At 38.8% G+C, this 24229-nt stretch overlaps 1 protein-coding gene across 1 annotated transcript in view; it reads left to right on the top strand.

The window, feature by feature from the left end:
- The window catches only part of LOC102016302 (multidrug resistance protein 1-like), a gene marked incomplete at its 5' end in the record, with an annotated part of 83679 nt that overhangs the window by 6064 nt on the left and 53386 nt on the right, over positions 1–24229 (top strand). The window contains 5 exon segments of the mRNA XM_013516023.1: positions 6104–6266; positions 16023–16074; positions 18046–18237; positions 18808–18979; positions 21825–21949. Of these exon segments, the coding sequence (XP_013371477.1) occupies positions 6104–6266; positions 16023–16074; positions 18046–18237; positions 18808–18979; positions 21825–21949 (704 nt within the window).

Raw genomic sequence — 24229 nt, 5'->3', positions numbered from 1 at the left:
ACTGGCTGTGATACTGCCCATTTGCAAGGGTAGAGCTAAGATTTATGATAACAAAATAATAACAAGCAAAACTAACCGTGACAGAAGCACATAGGGGGAGGTATGTCCTGGAAACCAGGCACAGGCTGTCAGGGTCCTCTTGTAGTGTAGTTACTCCCATTTTTTTCCTCAGCAATAACTTTAGCAACAGGAATGACTGAAGTCGCAGACCCAATGCCCCAGGGTTTTTATGGGTGCTGATCATATTGGCACCTTCTTTTCAGCATGTGCAAATTCCACAGCCAGAAAAAGGAAGATGTTCAGCATAAACCACAGCTTGTCTAAACAGTTTGGCCACCTTTACTCATGGGACTGGTGGTGGCCATCCCCATGTCCAAGTTCAGGTGCCAGCCAAGGGTTAACCTTACTCGTAGGTCTTTCTACACACAGCAGAACTCTTTCCTGCACACAATACCTGGTAACTTAGTTTTACTCAGACTTTAGTTTACACAGAGTGTTGAAAGAAAAAATAAAATCGAACTTTTTTTAAACTAGTTTTTATTTATATCAGGCTTCATATAAGCATTTGTAGAAACACAAATGTAGAATAAACTTGATAGCAAGTGAAGAAATGGGAAAAGCAGAAATAAGATTAAGAATGTTGGGCTGAAATTCCTTCACAAAATGAACCCCTTAAAGATTATCTATGTTTGCCAGAATTGTACTGCAGATTCAACCCAAGCTCTCCAGTATGTATCTTATTGAAGCATTAGTATTAGATGATAACTATCAGCATTAAGTACTAGATAGTTACGTACCCTACATGCATTATTTGATTTGTCCTCACAGTAACCCTATGATGAAGAAGCTAATGTTATCCTTGTGTTCCTGATGAAGAAACAGACTCAGAGAAGTTTAAAACTGCAATTAAAATCACAGAGTCACATAACTAATAAGTAGGCAAGCCCAGGGCCAGACTTTGCCCATTCATACTTAGTTGCTTTTAGTTGCTGTAATTGTTTATGACAGTTTATGATTGCTTAAACTGTTGACTAGAATTCTTTGTCGATACTGTTATCTTCCGACCACCTGCTCATGGAGGACTTTGCCACCTTTATCCATACGAACCTTTCCATATTCCTGGTCCTGCTGCCAACTTGAGTGACTTTTATTGTTACATGAAGAGCCAACCACTCCTTGACCTTCATAACTATGGCAATGTTACCAACCTACCTCAACTTGGATCTATTCCTTCTGCTGTTTTTCTATTGAAACAGAGGGAACATCCAGTTTTAAAAACGAGTCACTCACTTGTACATTGTCTCCTATCTCCTCTGTCTTCTCAAGGGCCTGGTATCATTATTATCATTCTTTCTCTTCCATGTCTTAACCTTTCACTCTGTCACTGGCGTGAACAGGTCAAGTGTCTTATTTTTCCAACTCCCTCTCAGAATCCCCACTCAGGCCCTTTACACAGGAGTTACCTATGTTTATGTCTTGTTTCACCTTCCAGTTTTCAAATTATGGAATTTTGCTTCTGTCCATGCCACTGTTGAAATTCAGCGCAAATTGAAAAACTCTCTTGACTTCTCAGCAGCCCTTACCATGTCCACTATATTCTGTCTTCTCTTATCTTCTGTGATTTTAGTGTGCTGATTTTCCTTTCAGCTCTTTGGCTTTTTCTTTGGCTACTTTTGCCTGGGAAGTTGAGGCTCCTTTATTCCTTATCAGGAATTAGTGATGGTGTTGACATTTCAATAGTTCTATGCAGCCACTGTAAGATTGCTTCTATCCTCACATGACATTCCTTTCTCATTTGAGTTTCACTCAGCACAATTATATGATTTTCTATCCATTTTGAGGGGAGCTCTCAGTCAGTTTCTCATTATGCCTCCTTCACTGAGGACTTTTGCATTTGATTGCTTCAGCTTCATTTACTATGCAAGATTATTCTTCCTTGGTTATTTAGTGTCTTCATAGTCTGAAACTCAACATCCTTTGACCTTTTCTTTTTTTTTTTTTGTTTTGTTTTTTGTTTTTTGTTTTTTTGGTTTTTCTCCAGTACCGGCTTTGACCTTTTCAATTGCAGCAGCTTCATTCGTAGTAAATTACACTTGTCTGTGAGGCCTTTGGGTTTATCCTCACAAACAACTTTTTCTGTAAAATAGTTCTTTTTGACTGGAGCGTCTCAGTTTTCTAGCTGTCGCATTCCTGTTTATTATCCTTCTTTTGACATTGTCTTCTCAATTGCTTTTGATGCTATAGCAAAATAACCACTAACTTATTTGGTTAAAACAGAAAAAACTTATTACCTTATGGTTCTAGCGTCAGACTTTTTACTGGGTTAAAATCAAAGTGTCAGCAGGATTTAATTCCTTCTGGAGGAGAGGAGAATCTTGTTTCCTTTCCTTTTGGAGCTTCTAGAAGACACTTGCATTTCTAGACTGTGGTCCTTCTTTGTGTCACTCCAGCATCATACGTCAGCTGTCACGTCTCCTGAAGGTTCAGGGGCCCTGTGTCCTTCTTGGAAGCACCTTGTGATGTTCCATTGGGTCAACCTGGATAACACAGGATGATCTCCATATCCCAAGATCTCTAGCTGTTGGATTTCTCATCCAACTCTGTCCAGGGTGAACAGATCCCCCAAACTAGGTGCCCACAGATGTATAAAAAAAGTAAGAAAAAAATCAAACCAAGAGAGCCAAAATCCTGTGATCAGGTGCTAGCAGCCTCTAGGACTGACTGCCCCCTGATTACCATCTTCAGTAACCTTTTATTCAGAACCCACCAAGGAGGTAGCAGAGGAATCCGAGAATATCAACTGTTTCAGCAAGGACAATACAGCTCAATTATCATAGCAAAGTGACTGATCAGAAAGTCATCACGTTATCTTCCTTTGTGCATATCTCAGCAAAGCATGAAGTATTGATCCTGAGGCTTACAATGCTTATGCTAGACTTCCTCCAGAACCCAACTCTTGGTTAGACCTCAGGCAACACACAAAATAGTAACTAAGGAATGTCTTTCTCCACATCTAGCATCTGTAATCTCTTTTATCATATCAAAAGCATAGTCACAGGTTTTGGGATTAGGATGGTGACCTGCTTTGTTTTTGTTTTTGTTTTTTTTAGAGCATCTGCAAGCATGCATGTGTGTTTTATTGTTTTGCTTACTCTCTCTGGTCAAGACTTAACTCTCTCGGCCTCTTTCCTCTTAGGATCCCTCCTCTACTTTTGGAGAGGAAAGTCAGTTCTAAACATCTTCCCCTAGAATCCACATGGAATCACTCAGTCCCTTCTCCAAATGTTGGATTGGTTCCACTTTCCAGTATGTGCAAAATTGAGAGTAAAACCCAGTCTCCTTTCTAAAGCTGTGCAGTATTCCACATACTCTGACCTCTGTCTCAGCTGTGACTTCACCATAGACAAGTCCTCCCACTGCCCTGCTCTTGCCACAGTATTCATTCTGTGTGATTCCTAGACACACCAAAATCATTTCCAACTCAGAACCTTTGCATTTGCTTTTTCCTTCCTGGAATGCCTTGTTCCCAGAGCATCACAGGACAAATTGTATCCTTCCTTTTCCTGAGGTCCTTTTCCATTGAGACATTCCTTGACTATCCAGCCTAAACCAGCTGCCTAGCACCATTGTCTTGAGTTCTTGCTGTGTTTGTCTTCTCTCTGAATGTAAACTCCATGAAGGCAGCAAGTATGTACCTTATGTGCCTAGAATAGTACCTGTAACTTTTAATAGGTACCTAGAGATTGAATATATCTATTTTCTTGTTACTATTAACACTAGTCTATAAATCTTAAGGGACTTTTCTTAGTCACTCTTGTCAGTGCCCAGAACTAAGCAGAAACCTTATTTGGTGCTCATCAGATACTTTTAAAATGTTGAATGAATGAGTTTACTGACTTCCCTCTCCAAACTGGGCACGCTGGTAAGACCATGTTGGCACCTAGCGTAGTGAATGTTATGTAAATCCCTTTGCTGGCAGCACTGTCTACCTCTCTGCCCTGGAAATCCTTTCCTTGGGTTTCATCACTGGTTAACCTTCCTTTTGTGTGGTTCTGGTTCACCTCTGTCTCCTATTAGCACCTAACCAAATATTTTTCATTTCACTTTTTAGAAAGGGTTCCAATTATATTTATTTTATATGTGTGGGTTGTGTTTCATGTAAATTAAAACTTCGTTGGTCTTTTTCTTGACTGTATGAACCTGAAGAGTCTTATTAATTATTACATTTGCAAAACCAATAATAGTAATCCTCTGGTTTGTCTTAAGTCTCATTTTAACCTCTTAAGAACTATGTAAGGTTTCCTGTATGTACAAATATATCCCTCATCTTGTAAATGTAGAAGCTGAGGCTCAAGATTATTAAGAGATATTTTTTCCTCTAAAATTGTTGCCTAACAAACTACAGAGCTGTGGCATTTGATTGGAACTCTCATCCCGCTCAGCATTATGTTAGCACTTTCCTCAAGTCCTCTTCCTACCCTTTCTCTCCAGAAATCACTCTTGCTTCCAGCCATGAAAAAGCATGAAATTCTGACTCTTTCTGGCAGCTTCCTTATACCTGTATTTACTCTTAGCTCATTCCCTTCAGAATGAAGTGACACATCCCTTTGCCTGTGTGAGGGCCATCTTCTCTTTACCTAGTTTTATGATAAAAATTTCAAACACATTAAGGGAGAATAGTAAAATTCATACTCCTATACCCATCATTTATACCTAATGATTACCATTTTGCCAAATGTTACATCGGAAATTATTTATTTCATAATATTTCATACCTAAGGGGTAGCTCTCACAATTTTTGCTGCCAAACATTATTCTTTAAAACATATTGGGATGATCATATTCAACAAAATGAAGAAGAATTTCTTAATGCTGTGGAATGCTCCATTTACATTTAGATTTTTCAGCTTACCTCCAAAGCTTGTTATTTACAGTTGATTTATTCAAAACAGAATCCAGGCAATGATGTCTTTTGGATATTTGGTCTCCTGAGCATACAACAGTCTCATCCTCTTTATAAATACTCTTGCATATTGATAGACCGAACCACTTGTTCTATGGGGTGTCCATTCTGCTGGACTTCTCTGATCACTTCCTGGATGCCACTGAGTTACATTAGAGAAGCATTAAATTTCTCCCAGGTGGCCCTAAACACATTCTTCACACTGTGCTCTTTTCCCATCACTTTTTGGATTCAGAGAAGTCTTTCCTTCCTTCTTGTGACTTGCCTGCATCTAAAGAAGTTAGTAGATCTTCCCTGGTCACTCTCATTATGATCAGATTCTAACTTCTCAGGAAAAACGTTCCTTGGCACGTGTCCAACTCATTTTTCCCCTTCTTCCTCACATTAAGGCCTGATTATATTAAAATCATTTTATGTTTATGCTAATCTCATTGGGCAGCAGATCTTTAAGCCAAGACAATTTCTTGAAGTGGCAAAAAATTTTCCTCAGTTGGGTCCCAAGAGGGGCCTGTGACATTCAAGTTTGTTCCTGTGAAATGGGAAGTGACTTCTATTCTTAGAAACCAGGGCAGCAAATACACGTACTGTGTTTCTACCATACTCCTATTAAAGACTTTTAGAATTCTCATCAGACATCAAATAAGAAAAAAAGACAGATTAAATTCATTATGAAGAATTAGTCCAGAACTTTCTCCTGAGATCACAGGAAATGCCTGAAACCATGGAGAGAACTGAATATATCCACTATGTTTTTTTCCTTACATACATACCTGTGCTAAATTCTCATACATATATCAGGCACGGAAGTATTGATGATAATAAATAATAATAAAATAAAGCAAATATAATAGTATACTGTATTCAAAAATTCTGTAAGTATGTGTTTGGACTCACCTGTCCTCTCTCTCTCTCTTTCTCTCTTTCTCTCTCTGTCTCTCTTCCTCCCCCTCCCTAGCAAAGTAAAATGTCCTTTCTGATTAGGTTACTAAAGCAGTTTACCAAAGGCAGAGGGTACATTAGACTGGAGTGGTAGCATGATAGTATGAAAAATGTTTGGATTTTGGATATATTTTGAAGAGAGAACAAACCACCTATGAAACTACTGATTGTACCTGTGGTATATTTTCTTTTCTGTCTAAGTTTCGCTATGCAGGTAGGCTTGACAGGTTGTACATGGTGCTGGGAACTTTGGCTGCTGTTATCCATGGAACTGCACTCCCCCTGTTGATGCTGGTGTTTGGGGACATGACAGACAGCTTTTCAAATGCAGAAAGCAGTATTTCATCAAACACTACTAATCAAAGTAAGTGCTGTTTGTTGTGCTGGTTGTATTGGAAATGTGCTGAAAAATGCTTTGAATGATACGGTGGGGACCCAAGTAGGTGAGAACTGTGGAAGTTTTCTCTGATTACCACCGTTCTCACTGGGGGTATGTCCTGAGAGTGCAGGAAATACCCGAAACTGTGGAGAGAACTGAATGTATCCACTATGGTTTTTTTCGTACATGCATACCTGTGCTAAATTATCATACATCACTCAGGCAAAGAAAGATTAACAACAATAAATAACAACAAAATAAAGCGAATATAATAGTATAGTATATTCAATATTCTGCAAATATGTGTTTGTTCTCTCTCTCTTGCTCCCTCTCTTTCTCTCTCTCTCATCTCTTTCTCTCTCTCTCAAAATACTTTATTGTACTGACCTTTCCTCCTTTTGGTAAGATGATACGGTAATCCAATTGTGGGTAAGGGGGCACTAGTGCCCTTCAGGCTTCTCATGAGATAGGAAGCAAAAACACTTGGCTGTTAAAGGAGCCATACAGCAGCCCTCTAGGAAGTGGGAAAGTGGATGGATTTACTGAAATGATTTGGGTGTAACATACACACTTTCATGTTGTGGGGAGATAGATCAATGGCTCCAAGTTTCAATCTTCATAATACCTCTGGTCAAGGATAGGTTGACTTAAAGTAAACTACTCAAAGACCTACAATTTAATTTACATTCAGGTGGCAAAAGTGTTGAAAATGCCTGTTTGACACTACCATTGAAAATACAGTGATATCACATCACTTACAATTACCCTTGAACATTTGCTCTTCTAAGACTCTGATGAATGCCATGAATTTTTTCATATTCAGAAATACGCACATAAACATTTGTGTCTATTTGGGGTATCTGTAGAACATTTGGTACGTGTCTTTGGGACCTAGAAACAACTTATTTATGATCCTGAAGATACATTATTTTCCCCGAGTACAACTACTTCAGTTCTGTGAGTGCAGCTACAGAGTTGGGCTAGTAAAACATATAATACAGTTTAGCTGTGTGAAATTCTTATGCACTTATCCTCTAGCTTCATGGCATTCAAAGGCACCTACAGTAAGATGCTGTGCTGCCTTTGAACTGGCATCTTTCTTTTATGCTGTATACACAAAAAGGCCCTCAATGCTGTGTAAGTGCAGTGTTTCCTGTATATCATGTGCTGGCACCACTGTGTGGAGTTAGCTCCCCTCCTGGTTTGTAGTGGAACCAGTGGATCTTTCAGTGTTCCCTTGTAGCTCAGCAGACCAAATGTGCACATTTCTGCCCATTCTGATCCTACCCACTTTGTCATGAGTGCAAATACCATGGCTCTAAGCCTCCCAGAGGTGTTATAATAATCACAGTGTGCTTCTGCTTACACTATGAAAGAGACAGCCACTGCACTCATCTGTGTACAGATATGCACATTGTTGTTCACTGTTGGGCCCATCTTGGAAGAGCAGAGCATCAACAGCTGAACTCTGATGGACCATAATGAACTCAGGTTGTTTTATACCCACTAGTGTTTTACCATGACTCCATTGACATTTGTATTACATCTCCACCACTCAACATCAATTGGCTTTTATTCTTTTTAAAAACATTTATTTATTTACATTTTTATTTATGGACTACTGGGGACTGAACTTAGGGCTATGTGCCTGATCTTTATTCCTGCCCCTTTTTAATTTTTAGACAGAATCTGATTTGGTTTTTTTTTTTGTTTTTTTTTTTTTTTTAGTTTTTCTCCAGTACCGGGAACCGAACTCACGACCTTGCGCTTGCCAGGCAGGCACTTTTGCCGCTGAGCTAATTCCCCAGCCCCTGATTTGGTTTTTTTGTTTTGTTTTATTTTGTTTTGTTTTGTTTTTTCTGGTACTGGGAATCGAACTCACAACCTTGCACTTGCCAGGCAGGCGCTGTGCCACTGAGCTAAACTCCCAGCCCTTAGACAAAATCTGGTTAGTCACTAAGTTCCTCAGGCTTGGTTTGAACTTATGATCCTCCTGCCTCAGCCTCCCAGAGTGCATGGATTATACCAGGCACTAAGCCCAACAGGCTTTTACTGTCATAAGGACACCACGATCTCTTTAGGTAAAATTAGTAACCGTTGCCAGGTTTATCCAGACCACCTAAGACTTGTGAGGAGAGTGCTATGGTCTGAATGTGCTCTCTAAAATTTATATGTTGAAATCCTAACTCCCCATATGACAGTATTTGGAGGAGGTACCTTTCAGTGGTGTTTAGGTCCTGAGGGTTGGGCCCTTATACATGTGATTAATATCCTTATAAAAGAACCCCATCTACCATATGAAGACACAGAAAATACTATCTGTGAATCAGGAACTAGGTTCTCATCAAATACCAAATCTGTCTTGATCTTGGGCTTCCCAGCCTCCAGATCTGTGAAAGTAAATTTCAATTGTTTATAAACCACCTAGTCAGCAATTTTTTATAGCATCATAAGTGTACTCAGACTGATAGTAACCTGCCTTTGTTACCCAATAGCACGTAATAGTTGCCAATAGATCGTCTAGTTGTTGAAAGTTTGACTCATACCCACAGTTACTCAGTACCTATGTTAGGTGTGAATAAACATACCTGTAAGCAGCATTTCCTTAGGAATGGGTCACCAGTCTCTACCTTTCAGGGAAAGCAGAGGTAGACATGCTCAGACTATTATCCACAGCCTGATTAGGCCTTCTGCCACTTCTTATATAACCTATAAACTACAAATAATTCATACATTTTTAAATTACTGGAAGAATCAAAAGAAGAAATACTTTTAGACTTACGAAAATGATAACAGATTTAGTTTTCAGTTTTAAGGAAACAGCCACTGTTAGGGTTTGGGCCTGGGATGTCCTCCAGAGCCCTCCTGTGCTGAGAGGCAGGGCTTTCGGAAAGTGGTTAGGGTTAGGGTGAGTTCAGGGGCGGAGGGTGCTGTGGAGAGGCGGGGCCTGATTGGAGACCAGTCACTTGGGGCCTGGCGCGAAGAGGTCTGCCTCCCTCCCGGGCTCCTTCATTTGCTCTCCTTCCTGGCTGTCATTACAGGGGCCACCATCCTCCTCCCACACCTTGGGGCCAGCAGACCATGCACTAAATAAACCTTTCCTGTTTTAAGTTTTGGGTTTCAGGTGATTTTTTCACCCGAGAGACAAGAACAATGAATAAGACAGCCATACTTAATTGCTTTTGTGTTGTCTGTGGTTGCTTCCATATCAAAGTGACACTGTAGAGTAGTTGTGAGAGGGAACGAATAGTCTTCAAAGCTTAAATGTTTACTCTCTGTCCATTAGTAGAAAAAGGTGCTGATCTTTGAAGTAGAACTATGAAATGAGGGCTTATTATCTTCAACCAAGCTATCAGCGACTTTGTATACAAACTTCCTGTGTGCCAGTCAGCCATAGTACCCGGTGTGTTCATTCCCAGCTCTCAAGAACATAGTATAATAGAGGGATGGACAAGGAACCAGCAGATGTATTGGGGTGTGATCAGGGCAGTGGAGCAGAGACACTCAAAATGCTTTCGGGAGAGGAGAGGAAAGGCCCCTGACCCCATATAGAAGAATCAGAAAGATGAGGTGGTAACCCTGTTGGATCAGCGTCTCCCTCATAAACAACATAAAAGTGTTCTGTGTAACAGGTGAAACCATTTAAAAATAAATATTAAGTAAAGGAAGTACACTGAATGACCTTCCCACTGCAATTCTCACTGCTACCCACCTGCTATACACCCTTCCTCACCTTTCCAAAGGCAGCACGCTGCCTGTATTTTTATTTTTACCCTAGAACACTGAACATGCTCTCACTACCCTGCTCAGCTGCAGAGACTGCTTGGGTGGGAGAAGGGTTGGGTTAGGCCAGGGGAAGCATCTGAATGTGATACTGGTGCCAGAGAAGAGGGCAGACGTGCTATCTGCAGCTTCTGGAGGGAAAGCCAGCCTGCTGGATGGCTGGGGCCCCAAGTATCCTCAGACCTTTTCGCTCTAGTTAACAGAACTTTCTTAACTCTCTGTGCGGTAGACCAGCCATCAGAGCCTCCTTGTTGGAGTCATCTTCCTTGCATGAGGAGAAACCTCTTCCTGAAGGCCTGAGCACTTCACACTAAACACAGGGTTTAACTAGACAGCTCTATGAAGAATACGTGGGCCCACCCTTGTTTGGTGCCATGGTAAACCACTATGGGCTTTCTCATGTCCTGATGCCTTCCCTGGCTATCTTACACAGACTTTGTCCAATTTCATTATGGACTTGAGTTTTTAATACCCTAATACGGTTTCTCTTTATCTTTTGACAGAATTTGTGCAGTCCTTACCTTAAAATCTGGTGATGGGGACTGAGACAGATCCATCCTTTTACAGATGAAGGAACCACAGCTAAAAAGTTGCACAGTGTAGCCACAATGAGTTTGCTCGCTAGATGACAGAGCTGAGTTCCTGGGTTAGGAATCCTGCTACTTAGTTATTGCTCTACAATTATTTTGTTCGTTTATGGCTCTTGGTTTATTCCAGCTTTTTGCATGGGGAAGGGGCATAAGGAAAAAAGGGGAGCACGGGGGGAAACCTTGCTAGACATTTCAATATTACTATCTCGTCACATGAGGACTGGAGCCTGAAAATGAAAGAATTTCCTGTTGGAATGGAAACCTAATGAGATTTGAAAAAGTAGCTCTCATTGTAGGTGATAGCCCCACTGTCTACAACAGTGCCAGCCCTCAGGCCCTGTGGAAGATGGTTTGAAAATCACCCTTGTAGCCTAGCCTCGGTCAGCCAGGGAGGATATCACCAATCACATACTTTTTATTTATTCTTTTCTTCAGAGCTCTGAAGAAAAAAATAAATTAGTGAGCACACTGAGATACACAGGTCAGATTCAAATGTACCATACTGCGAACCCTCAGTGGTCTGGAGAATCATGTGATAATTAGTATGGAAATCTAAGACGAGGTGAGTCACTCTCTTAAGGATAAGCCACTTGAGAAAAAGTCGTGTTTTACCTCACTTATGGAGGAATGTTTTCCAGGTGAAAAAATTGGCGAAGGATATTCAGGCAGAGAAAGGAGTAAATGAAGTGATGGAGGAAGAGAGTGGATAGAATAGTTAAAGAACAGCAAACCCCTCCCTGAGCTTAGAGATGGTGCTCCATGGAAAAGGAGAAAGTTAAAGAACATGGGGTGAGGAAGTGGCAATACAGGCTGCGTAGGGTGTTACGTTGGAACCCAAGTGTTCAAAAAAAGTCATTTTTATATAACAATATAATTTCAGCTTTGAGTTTGTCAGTAGCAAATGTGGTGGAAATCCAGCCTCAATCCAGTCTTAAGGTAGCCTTTACTTCTCCTTAAGGTTTATCAGGTAGGCCAGTGTAATTCCAGATGTGTGAGATGGCCAGGTGTTCGCCACCATCTTCTATACAGCCCTTCTGTCGTATGCTGTGGTTCCCCATTCTCAGGAACAGTGGGATTATTCTGTAACTTTTGCATATCTCTAGACACAAGAGGCTCTGGGTTGCTATCCTGAGGTTGTCTTCTCCACATACTATGTAAAAACTCCTTTCTGAGGTCCCACTCCAGGGTCTGTTTACGTAACAAAAAATTGTTTTTTTAGGCACTTTCTCATCACTGAGACACATATCTGACACCCGCAACTTACAGGAAGTGAGGTCTAGTTTAGCTAAGATTTTAGAAGTTTCAGTCTTTGTGTGGCTGGCTGCATGGTCAAAGGGCCTGTGTGAAAGAAAACTGCTCGCCTCATGGAAGCAGAGTGAGAAGGGAGGCTCCTGCTGGGGAAATATGCCCTTCCAGGTGACGCCCACAGTGACTGCCACTTCCCAACACCCAGCGAGGTGCACTGCCCCCATAGCCCAGGCAGTTTCTGCAGACTTTGTCTCTGAGGCTTTGGCAGGACATCCAGATATAAATCATAACAAGAGGCTTGTTTCCTGGACCCTCCCCTGCCCATGTTGTGGTAAGTTCTCAATTGAGTGGCTTTCCCAGCATGAGGAAAATATTTTGCAGTCTAAAAAAGTGGAACTTAGCCTTATGAAACCTAAGCAAAATATTTTTGCCTCCTTGAGTTCCTCTCCACCCTGAAGGGAGGTAGGCTTTGAGTACACAAAGGCCAAAAAGAAACCTACACACCCTTTCCTTTTATGCTACAGTAGCTCTCTGCTGTGATAGCTACAGGCAGAGTGTTCTGGCCATTGGAGTGAGGAGGAAGGTGTGGGGATGAAGGAAATCATTGGCTGAGGTTTCAAAAATACTATTGTGTATACTTGCCACATGTATATTGTGGCAAGTTTGCAAAATGAATATGTTTTATATTTTATACTTGCTATAGTGTAAGCTGTCATTGAAGATTACAAATCAATTTTATGTTGATAGGACAGGATTTTATGTCAATCACTGTGTTGACAGTGATAGGATTTTATGTTATTCCAAAGTTAAAATGTGAGAAAACAAAGAGCTGCATAGAGTAAAGAGTCAGAGGCTTTCGTTAGAGCAGAGGTGAGATGAGGGGAACCTGAACCACAGCATTAACTGTGAAAAAGGACAGGGATTCAGTAGCTCTAGGTCCAGATTTGGGGTCACCAAAGCTGTAAAATTGGTTAAAGTCACCCTGGGGGCATGAATAGAGTTCTAGAAAGAACAAACAAACAAACAAACAAACAAAAAAAAACAACCAGCATGTACGGAGATAGGCAAAACAAAGCACAAGAACCAGGATGATTAGGTTTTTGGATGCCAGAAAACAAAAGTCTTACAAATATTTTATTAAAATAAACTCATCTACATTTAACTTTCCATCCTGAGAATTTGGCTGGTATTGCTTCATAACTCAGAGAGTTTCTAGCTTTTCCCACCAAAACAAGATAATTTTAAATATTGTTCAAACTTTGTTTTTCTCAGTACAAGTTTCAGCAGTAGCCTTTGAAAGTTATACAAATAAAATGTTCTTGGGCTGTATTATCTCTAAGGTCATTTCAGCTTGAAAGTTTTGATTTTATGGGAGTACATCTTGAGGTAAGAATTTTGAGAGGTCTTCATAGAAGAGGGTAATATCACTGGGACCAGTAGCTTTTAGTTAGTGAAGATTGATTAGAAAAAAAAATATATAGCCAGATGTGGTGGTGCATGCCTGTAATCCCAGCACTTGGGAGGCTGAGGCAGGAAGATTGTTGAGAGTTTAAGATCAGCTTGGGCTACAAAGTGAGCTCAAGGCCAGCCTGAACTGCATAGTAAGACCCTGTCTCAAAAAAGATAAAAAAATAAATAAATAAAATAAATATAGATTGAAATAAGTGTAAAAAAGATGATATCTTTAGTCCATTCTTTGACTAGCCAAAATTACCTATGTCAAAAGACCTGTGTGCTCAGTCTTTATTCTGACAGATATACTTTCACTTTTTTTTAAAAAATTTTTTTTTTCCGGTACCAGGAATCGAACTCATGACCTTGCGCTTGCCAGGCAGGCGCTGTGCCTCTGACCTAAATCCCCAGCCCCTCATCTTGTTGAAGTAGAATTAAAAGAGACATGGCAGTAAAGTTGGAAGTAAAGGAAGGTATGTGTGTGACACAATTATATACATAAACACACAGGAGCCGATTTTAACCTTGAATTTTTGTTTAACTTTTTGATTCTTAAGAAATTGCTTCTAAACCAAATCTTTAGAACTGAAAAAAATTGTACATGTTGCGTCCCTTATGTGAAGAATCCAATACTTGAGATGTCCCCACACTGGAAACATTCTGAATGTCAGTGCTCATTGTGTTTTTTTAAAATTAGAGATATCTAACTTGTAACATCTATGCAAATAAGATCTGCAAAATTACAGTTAGAAGCATTTCTAGCCCCTAGGATATTAGTTAAGGAATATTCTGTCTATTGTAGCAATAAGCAGAAAAAATAGTTAGACTTGAAAATTGATCTAGATTTGACCCTCATCTGCTTGTGTTTTTGAAGACATGAAACATAAAATTTATCACAGATTTGAATAAAAATCAACCTTGAAAAATTTATGGTTATATTGACAGAATATGAAGCAAATTTCTATGTGTTTTGCTATGTCTGTATTTCTTTGTTGCTTCCTTAACTTCTCTTTTAGCCTTCAATTTAGTTTTCCTGAGGGTCTGAGCTTGGTCTGCTATTTCCTCTTTACCTGCTATCTTGGCCTTACAGATAAGGAGAGATGGTTTTTTTCTTCTCTGAGTTTAGTTATATTTCCTAGACCAGATCTTAAGTATTTATTTCTGAACTCTTTTAGAATTGGATACCCACAGTCTGAACATTTATTGGGCATCTTCAATTAAATGTCCCAGGTGCCACAAAATGAAAATGTTCAAGGCTGAACTAATAACTTGCCTTCATCCATCTAGACCAGCTTTTTTTGCTGACTGCAAATGCTTAAGCTTGAGGTCTTGTTTACTTTTTATTTTTACTCTGCTTGTATTCCATTAGATGCCAGTTCCTATAGCTTCTTTCTCTATGAATCCTGTGTGTATTTTCCATGTTCACTCAGATCTTTTATGCTAAAAGATGGCAATAACTTAGGTTCCTTAGTCTCTCAATTCCATTAATTCTTGTAGCTTGCTGGCAGCTAAATCTTCCTGGACTGTATTTCTATTTATATTTTTTTTCACTCAAAACCTGTGCATGCATGCTTGTGTTTTCTCCTTCACCATAACAGCCTGGCTCAAACTCTCTTTTTGACCACTTCACCTTCCTACATCCACACAACACCTCCCAGACCCAGCAAAACCAGCCCGTGTGTTCTTCAAATGGGTTTTAGACTTGTGTCTGTATTGATAATGTTGGTTTTTTTTTTTTTTCTGACACCAGGAATTGAACTCACAACGTTGCGCTTGCCAGGCAGGCGCTGTGCTGCTGAGCTAAATCCCCAGTCCCTGTATTGATAATGTTGCAGAAATCCTTTTCTTCCCCTTTTCCATACCTGTGCAGATCAGAACAAGGTGCTCTCACATTGTAATCTAACTTTCTTGCAATGATTACAAGGTTGAAATTATGCCTTCCCATCCATCTGGCAGTTATGATTGTGACACATAGTCTAGAAACTATTTACTGTAGTATATATGTATGTTTAATGTAGGATTATATGTAACAGTAAATTATAGGACACTACTAAAATAGATACAGTCTGAAAAAATAGATACGTACATATACTGATGTGGAAAATTTACTGTGCATTATGGGCCATGATTCCATTTTTAAAAAACTTAGCATATGTGTGTTTATTGGTATGTCATACATAAAACAAAATGTGGAAATATACACACAACTATACAGAATAGTGATTATTTGCATTTGTGCATGTTTGCAGATGGGAGTTAAAATTATGAAGGACTTTTTAATGTGGTCCAAAAATGTCAGTATTTGCTAATATCAGATGATGCCTACTGGTGTTTATTGCTTTTGTATTTCATAAATTTTACATAAAAATTACTACTGGAGAAATGCAGTATTATATTTTACATATGTACTTAAATGTCAAGTATGCATTGATACTTGTTAATGTGATTTCTTCTTACAAATACATACCAGAGAATTTAGACTGTCTGGTTACAACTAGCAAGAAAGTATTTGAGGGGATGCCATAATGCTTACATACAATTAAAACTTAGTTTCGCTTATTTTTATGTAAATTATAGCGTGAAATGTGTTTGATTCATTTGTGCATGCTGATTTCTGATGGAGACCAAAGAGACATAAACCATATATGTTTGTTTTGTGGTGATCTAGGTGAGATCAACAAAACACTGATCTTCAGACATCTAGAGGAAGAGATGACCACGTAATTAGACATTTTCCTTACTACTATTTTATTAATGTTTTCTGTGTCAGTCCAAAATAATGCTTAAAATTTCGTATTATCATAATAAAAATTTGAAGTTTTCAGAATAGCAATACCAGTGTTAGGTTTTTTAAAAAGCTACAATGTAGAAGCTTTTTTTTTTTGAAGAAAAGTATTTGCTACATAAGATGTATTAAAGTTAATGTTATCCTAAATTAGATGTAAGAATGCAATGGGAAATAAAGAGTATCACAAACAGGAAAATTAGAGTAATTTAAAGTAGTCTTGTGAAATATAGTTGAGTTAGAAATCATTATTTTCAATGGCTTTGTAGTTATTGCTTTGCCTCTTGGGTGTTTTTAGTCATGATATGATAATAAGATCAGCCAACAGGAATTTTTAAAATTCAGCATCTAATTCCAAACAAAGAAATAAAACATCCTAGAAGAAATGCAGTCTCTCTAACCTTAGCTCACCTCTGGAAACTTTGTTAAAGATTTACACATTCTGGAGTTTACTCCCTAGAATAGTTTATAACAGATTTCTAAAGATAAGTTTTAGTAAATCAGAACATAATGATTTTGTATTGTTCTGTAAATGATATGAAAGACCTGAAGAAAATGAAACCAGTTGTTTATATTTTGCAGGTTGAAATACTTCCAGATATTTCTGTGGAGTGCCATTGTTTTTCATATTGAGAAAACCAGCATTTAGGGATGTTTTTTAAAAATATCACTTAAAACACATTCCTGAATGTAAAAGCACAAGCTCTGTTTGTGAAATAGATTCGTTTATAGGTCTCTCTTGTTATTAACACTCAGATAATAATTTTTGAGTTAACTTGTAGCTAAACTCCAATGTCTCAATTATGTATTTTCTGATAAGTACATTGTAAGGAACAGAAGTGTAGCTTGGAAGAAGGTTTACATAGCACCATTCCTGATGAATTGGCCACACAGTTTTGAGCCATAGCATCAGTGACCATCTGCTTATTACATAACCATTTTCATAGCTACTGCATGGTATAGACATTTTTATTAAAAGAGAGCAAGCATGGAACTTTTAAAACTGGGAAACTTGGTATCCTGTATTTCATTTTAGAATGCCTCCCTTTAATCTAAAAATGAATTGGTTAATAAAACTCAAGAGTTATTTGCTTTAGTAAAAATGAAAACTCAGAGCTAGCAAACCTGACTTCACCATTTCTGGTACCAAGGACCTGGTTTCAGAAGTTATAACCATCTTCTAACCGGTTTCTACTGCTACAGTTCAAACTGGAAGGGAAGCTGGAAATGGGCCATTAAGAGCCTTTTAGGATAGTTCATGATGACCAGTTCATCAGGTGCTGTACAGATACTTTTCATTTTTAACTGTCAATAACATCCCAGATGCACTAGACTAATTGTCTCAAAAGCCAGGAGACAATTTCCATCCCTTTATTCCACTTTCTGAAAAGTTCTGTCACTTCTTTCCATCCTCAACGTGTAGAGGCCACCCATCAATCGATGCTGATGCAGTGAAAGTAGACAGACCACAGTGACGTATTTTACCTGGTACTGCATGCAATACACTACACACTCAGTCACAACCACAGGCATTGTCTGTGTACTTTGCACCAGGCACTGGCCCACACGTATTTCACGTGTGACTACCTTACTATTCTTATCCTTATTTTCATTTTACCAATGGGAGAACTGAGGCTTGGGAAGGTTCAGCAGCTTTTCAGAGACTGTAGAGCAGTTAAGTGAAGAAGTAGGAATGAGCCAAAGTACAAACCACTGTTAACCATTCCTCTGTATTGGCATCGACATAATTGGATGCTGATCATCAGCTCTGCTTGCTGCAGCCCCTTCTTACTTGTTAAGGGTGTAGAGATACCAGGAAAGTGAAAAAAGTAAGAATGAGTGGTCGGTCTGAGAAAGGTGCATTGATTGGGAAACAGCATATGCGTACTCTTTCATTGTTTTTCAGGTATGCCTATTATTATACCGGAATCGGTGCTGGTGTGCTTATTGCTGCTTACATTCAGGTTTCATTTTGGTGCCTGGCAGCTGGAAGACAGATACACAAAATTAGAAGAAAATTTTTTCATGCTATAATGAAACAGGAGATAGGCTGGTATGATGTTCATGATGTTGGGGAGCTGAATACCCGTCTCACAGAGTGAGTACCTAGTTTTATGTATAACTCAGACACAGGTCTTACTGTAAATGAAATGAGATAGATGTCATCAGATCTCTTAGAGATGTCAGTGCATCACTCAGAAGACCAAGTTCCTTCTGAACAGCAGCCATGTCTTGTGTACCTGGCATGGAACGACGGGACCTGCTTGACTGGCAGTGAATGAGGGAGTGGACCTAAATCAAGGGATGCTGGAGAGTGTGCAGTGAATCAGTATGCAGTAGAGCAGTAATATGATGCTTACTGCTTAAATTTCCAAGCAATCTGTAATTTCTGCATTGCATATTTCTTGAGTAATCATGTTCATTTCCTGGGGCCCTGTGGACTATGGATTCCTGTTGTCAATGATAAATTTTTACTAGGAACTGACACCTGCTAAATGAAACTAGAAATGAACCGACATGAATGTTAAATAAAACTAGATATGAACTGATTTATGCTGCACTCACCAAACAAGATGAAATGAAATGAAACAAAACACAAAACTGGGTATAGGAGAAATGGTCTGTGTTTGCAATTCTGACATGGCTCTTAACATTATCTGTTCTTTAGTGATATCTCCAAAATTAATGAAGGAATTGGTGACAAAATTGGAATGTTGATTCAGTCACTGGCAACGTTTTTTGCTGGTTTTATAGTAGGATTTACACGTGGTTGGAAGCTCACGCTTGTGATTTTGGCCGTCAGCCCTGTTCTTGGACTATCAGCTGGGATCTGGGCAAAGGTAGGTGAAGCCTCTGAATCCAGGCTTCTTCCCTACACTACCTGGAAGGGTCTCGAATGATGATAGACCTAATGTTGTATTTCACACTTGCTTCTATGGCTTCTGTTCAAAATCAGTAGGATAAGCCGATGCAGTCTCACTGAATGCTGCCCTTGCCAGCGCCTGTACTGTCCTGGACCATGTGATTATTTAGAAAGGTGTGAGAAAGACAGAAGTAACTCTTATATCTTACCCTCTGTTTGCTTAGAAACAAAAACAGGTACTGAACTGTGAAGGTTTGTGACTGGTGGGAAAGCACCATAGTCACATAATAACTAGAGATTCAAATTAGTGAACCACACACATGTCCCATTCCATTAACATTGTTTAGTGTAAGTGTTCTTTTTAATTTTTGCAGACTTTGTTTACTATATTGATTTTATAGTTCTATCTGCAGTATGCTTCTCTGTTTCTATACATTTAAATGCATTCTTATAAAAATGATTTTAAAAATAGATGCTTTCCAGCCCTGGATGCCTATATCCTTATCCTCCAGTTCTCTCGCCCACTTAGGAAGGCAGAGCAGTAGGGGTGGCCCTCTGCACTTTTGAACACTTGCCTCCAATGATTTTGCAAAACTTGTTTTTGCTCCCTGAGGAGGAATGATATTCATTTTATGAACAAATGTGATTTAAGATTATGCTAACGTGTAGTTTTTCTCAGGTTACACATAATTTAAAAAACATTCAATGAATTCGTATAGCAAAAAGCTATAAATAGTGGAAGGGCAGCCAAAGACAAGCCTAACAAAAATAAGTCAGGCTGTAAGTATTCAGAAGTTTACTCTCTGTGGGATGGATTTTTTTTTTTTTTCATTGCAAATTGCAACTCCCATTTATGGGCCACGTGCTATGTCAAGCAAATACGTATTTTTCCTTTTGAAGGTATAGGCATTATCTTATTTTGTAAAGGAAGAAACTGAAGTTTTGAGGGTCCTGTTAATTTGTTGCTGAGAGTATCACAGGGTGTAAATGGTCTTCCTGATGGTTATCAGTTAGTTGAAATATTTGGCAGAAGTTTCTGATGTCAATTGATTTTTCTGTTTACTGAGACATTAAGCAAGTTATATGTAAACTCTTCACATCAGCACTTGTTGAAACTATTTTAAATGTAATGATTTCTACTCAGGTTGAGTTAGAAAAACAGACTTAATCTTTAATAAGGAATTATGCACTATTTGGGATGCTACTTATTTCATAAAAAGACTCGGTGGCTGGCTGCTGAGACCTCAGTTTTAATCCTTACTCTGTCATAATCTTTTGGTATCATTTTAAACATATTTCTTGAATTATTTGATTGTCAGGTACATTAAAAAAGAAATATACCCTAGTTTGGTAAGCCTGTTTCTGCCTATGAACTTGAGGCTCTCTTCCCCAACTCAAGGCTCCCGAGCAAGCAAAAGAACCCGAAGAGATCCAGTGACAGGAAGGAGCCTGGACTAGAGAGTTCTTTTCTACCCCTGTGCCCAAGACTCTTTCATCTGCTCAGAAACAGTGTGGCAGGTGGAGAGCATTGGTGTGGAAATCACCATGTTCTTGCCCTACCAAGCAATACCTTGCAGCTTGACCTTCAGAAACCACTTCAGTTTTCTCAGGAGGCACCAGCAAGAGTTGGTGGAAGCCCTGACATCTCCAGAAAAACCATGCTGGGTAAAATAATACCTCAGGGGTCTAAATATTAAATGGTTACTGCAAGAAATAGCAAAAAGGCAGCTTAGTAGGAGATCACTTGCCTGGTACATGCAAGACCCTAAGTTCAACTCTGAACACCCTGCCAAAAATGGGTGCTTTCTGTTTGCTTTCATGCACTTCATTTGCTTACATCTACCCATTCCTGAATCTATCACAGCTTCCTTTACTTTCCTAGACAATTAAGGAAGAAATGCACTGTTTATAATCAAAACAACATTGAAAAGATCAAAACTTATGAATTATGTATCAAAAGACTAAACTACTGTTTAAGTCTTTTTTTTATTATAAATTGGTATGTATAAGGCATATTTAGATGGCTGTCCACCTTCACTCCTGGTAGAAACAGTAACCTTTGACTTTTGATTTCCTTTGGTGATTATTGTTAATTCAGCACTCAGACTCAGACTTGAATCCTGGATATTTTACTTATTAGCAAATTATTCAACCTTTCCTGTTGTGTTCCATTTCGTCATGTGTAAAGTATGGGAAATACTATTTCACTGTGCAGTTGGTAGCAATAAATGAGAACTTACACATAAAAGGCAACCAGTAATGTTCTGTCCCCAGAATACATGCTCAGGAACTAAACCAAAGGATCAAAGAGCATCCAGAGAGGAAAGACCTGCCTGGTGGCTGAATATGTTCTTATTCCCAAGAGAACCAGCAGAGGAAGCTTTGTGCTTATCCTGGCCTGTGAAACTTTCTTGAAGTTACTTGGGCCCTTGTATTCTTCTAGCCACTCACTTTAACACTTTTGACCTGGAATATCACTAACAATTGGTTTGATGAGTGCATACCGTGTTTTGTTGATATAATGCTTGTGTATATTTTCTTTTCTGAAATTTAACATCTCTCAAAAGTACATTATATTTATTCAGATGATGATCTATGAGGTTTTCAGTGGGAAAATAAAATATGTAGTTAACCATCCAAAATGGATTTGAGATGGCTTATAGGGTTATACTAAAATATGAAACATGATTTCCAAAGACAACTGGAAGAAAGATTTGGTTTTTTTACATGCATTAATATGCCATATATATATAATTTTTTTAACATTGAAAAAGATAAAAAGTTAAAATGTTTAAACGATCTGAAATTGTGTTTTAAAACAGCTATTGTCTTCATTTACTGATAAAGAGCTCTCGGCATATGCAAAAGCTGGAGCCGTGGCTGAAGAAGTCTTAGCAGCCGTTAGAACTGTGATTGCATTTGGAGGGCAAAACAAAGAACTTGAAAGGTTTGAGTCTTTTTTAATGTTGTTAGAAATATTAAATCTCTGTCATCTCATATACCCTTCAGGCTGACAATGTGAATTAGAAGACACTTTTCCAATATAAATGTTTTCTTAATGACATATTACATCATTACTGATATTCTGGAGAAGTTGCAATTTTGTTGTATACTTTTTATATCTGCTAATTCAAAGAAGTTTCTGTAGTTGTCTAGGCTGTAACATAAAAATAATTTTCTAAGGTGGAAATGTATTTCTATCTCTGATGATTTGGGGCCTATCAAGCCAACTCTTGATTTGCTAAGATTGAGTGAATATTTTATATATGATCTGTGGGGTCATTTTAGTCTGTGAATTAGTTCCTTTCTTTTCCAGGCTCCTACTTAGTTGAAATATGCTCCATCATTTGGAAGATAAGAATACAACCAAAAAGCATGGTTGTACAAAAATTGAAAATCTCTTTTGTGATGCATTGTTTGTTTAGTACCATCCATGTGACAGTTCTCTTTTCTTAGGTTTCTGACAGTATAGATAGTAGTTTATTGAAATTCATGCTATTCATTAGATCCAGTGATTTCTGAGCAGCAAGAGATTTTCTTTAAAATTCAGCATATATCATGATAATATTCTGACACATTTTCGTGTTATGAATATGTGTTTCTTGAAAACAGGAAAACTGTTGTGTAAAAAGTCTCACGTTGTGTGTTAAGGCCATAAAGATAAGCCAGAAAGTGCTTATAAGTGAGGATAGTGGTTAGCTGTGGGAAGATGAGGAGCTGAGCGCTAGGAACAGGACCCGTGCCTAGGGCTTCTCTAGTGCTGGCAGTGACTGTTTACAGAACTCAGTTGTGCTGACCTGAGAATCATCGTGAGATTACTTTTACATTGTGCATATTTACTTAGAGTACTCTTTTGTTCCTGTTCTATTTTGATTTTTGCCCAGGTTTTTGCTGCTGACTTGAAATATATCCCACTAATAAAATGGGAAGTTTGGCTGAATGTCCAGGAAAGCATCACATCACGTAAAGCTTATATTTCATGGCACTTGAATTCTAATGTGAGGAGGGGAAGGGCACAGACAGCTAGCTACAGATGACCAAGTATGTAATACATCAGGCAGAGTAAATATTGTCTGGAGAGGTGAAATAGTCTGCGAGAGCCATAGGGGTACATTTAGAGATGCGCTCAATTACATATTTTAAAAAGTGCCCTGATGAAGTGAAAGAGTGCTGATGAGGGTGAGGAGGGAACGCTTTCTTATGGTGGTAAGGGAGGCAACTTGAGAAGGTTTTATCTAGGCAGAGACCTGAGAGATGAATGGATCCTCCCATTGCTGCAATAGGGAATGGATGTGTCGGAAGGAGTCTTTCACGTTTTCTGAGGCGGGAAAGACTTCAGTACATTCTGGAAAACAGTCTGAGCTTGTGTGACCAGAGTTCAGTTTAGAAAGGGGGCATTGAGCTGGGCAGGGATCAGAATGTGGGGACTTGTAGGCCTTGAAGAAGCATGAGGATTTCATTCCAAGGGTGTGGGGACCTAGAAGGACCACTCACATGCTATTTTGTGTCATTGCTCCGTCTATAAATGGTCAGGTGAGTAGGTGAGAACAGTCAAACCATGGGATCAGGGAGAGCAGTAGGGGCCATTGCAGTTGTAAGAGGAGGGAGGCCACGGTGGCCTGACCTAGAGTAGCGGCAGGAGAGGGGTGACAAGGACAGAGATTTTGGATTTAATTTGGAAGTAGACTTGGTAAGTCTTTTTAGACCAAGAGTAATCCTTCAGTTTTCTTTAGCATTCTCCCATTCTTTGCTACCACATGGATGGGCAATCAAGTCTCACTCTGGCTTTCTGTTTAAAATAGCAGGTGCAAGATAGGGCTGGATCCTTGGAATGGAAATGAATTGGAATTACAAATGAATTTAATTTAATGGAATAGTTTTGTTTGTCATAATTTAAGAATATTTTTCACATATGTGTCACTTGTGTATTAGTACTTATTTCTTTTGCTTGACCTATTTGTCATTGCTGTTTTAAGTAGTTACTTGAAAACTACTTAAAAGACAAGTAGTTGACAAATATTTTCATATATTTAAAAAGAATATTTTATTAATGTATGCTTGCAGCACACCATAGTTATATTTCTTTTGGGGAATTGGTACACGTATGTAGCATATCCTCATCATTTTTTATCATTTTGCTCTCCCTTCCTACACTCTATTTCCTATTGCTTTTGAAAAACTAACCAAAAAGCCTATGTAAAAGGAATATTGTTTATGTCTGCTCGCT

This window comes from Chinchilla lanigera, unplaced genomic scaffold (genome assembly GCF_000276665.1).
Source record: "Chinchilla lanigera isolate Chin_1 unplaced genomic scaffold, ChiLan1.0 scaffold00031, whole genome shotgun sequence".
Lineage (NCBI taxonomy): Eukaryota > Metazoa > Chordata > Mammalia > Rodentia > Chinchillidae > Chinchilla > Chinchilla lanigera.
The sequence above is the reverse complement of the archived record's forward strand: the minus strand, read 5'-3'. Positions and strand labels throughout refer to the sequence as shown.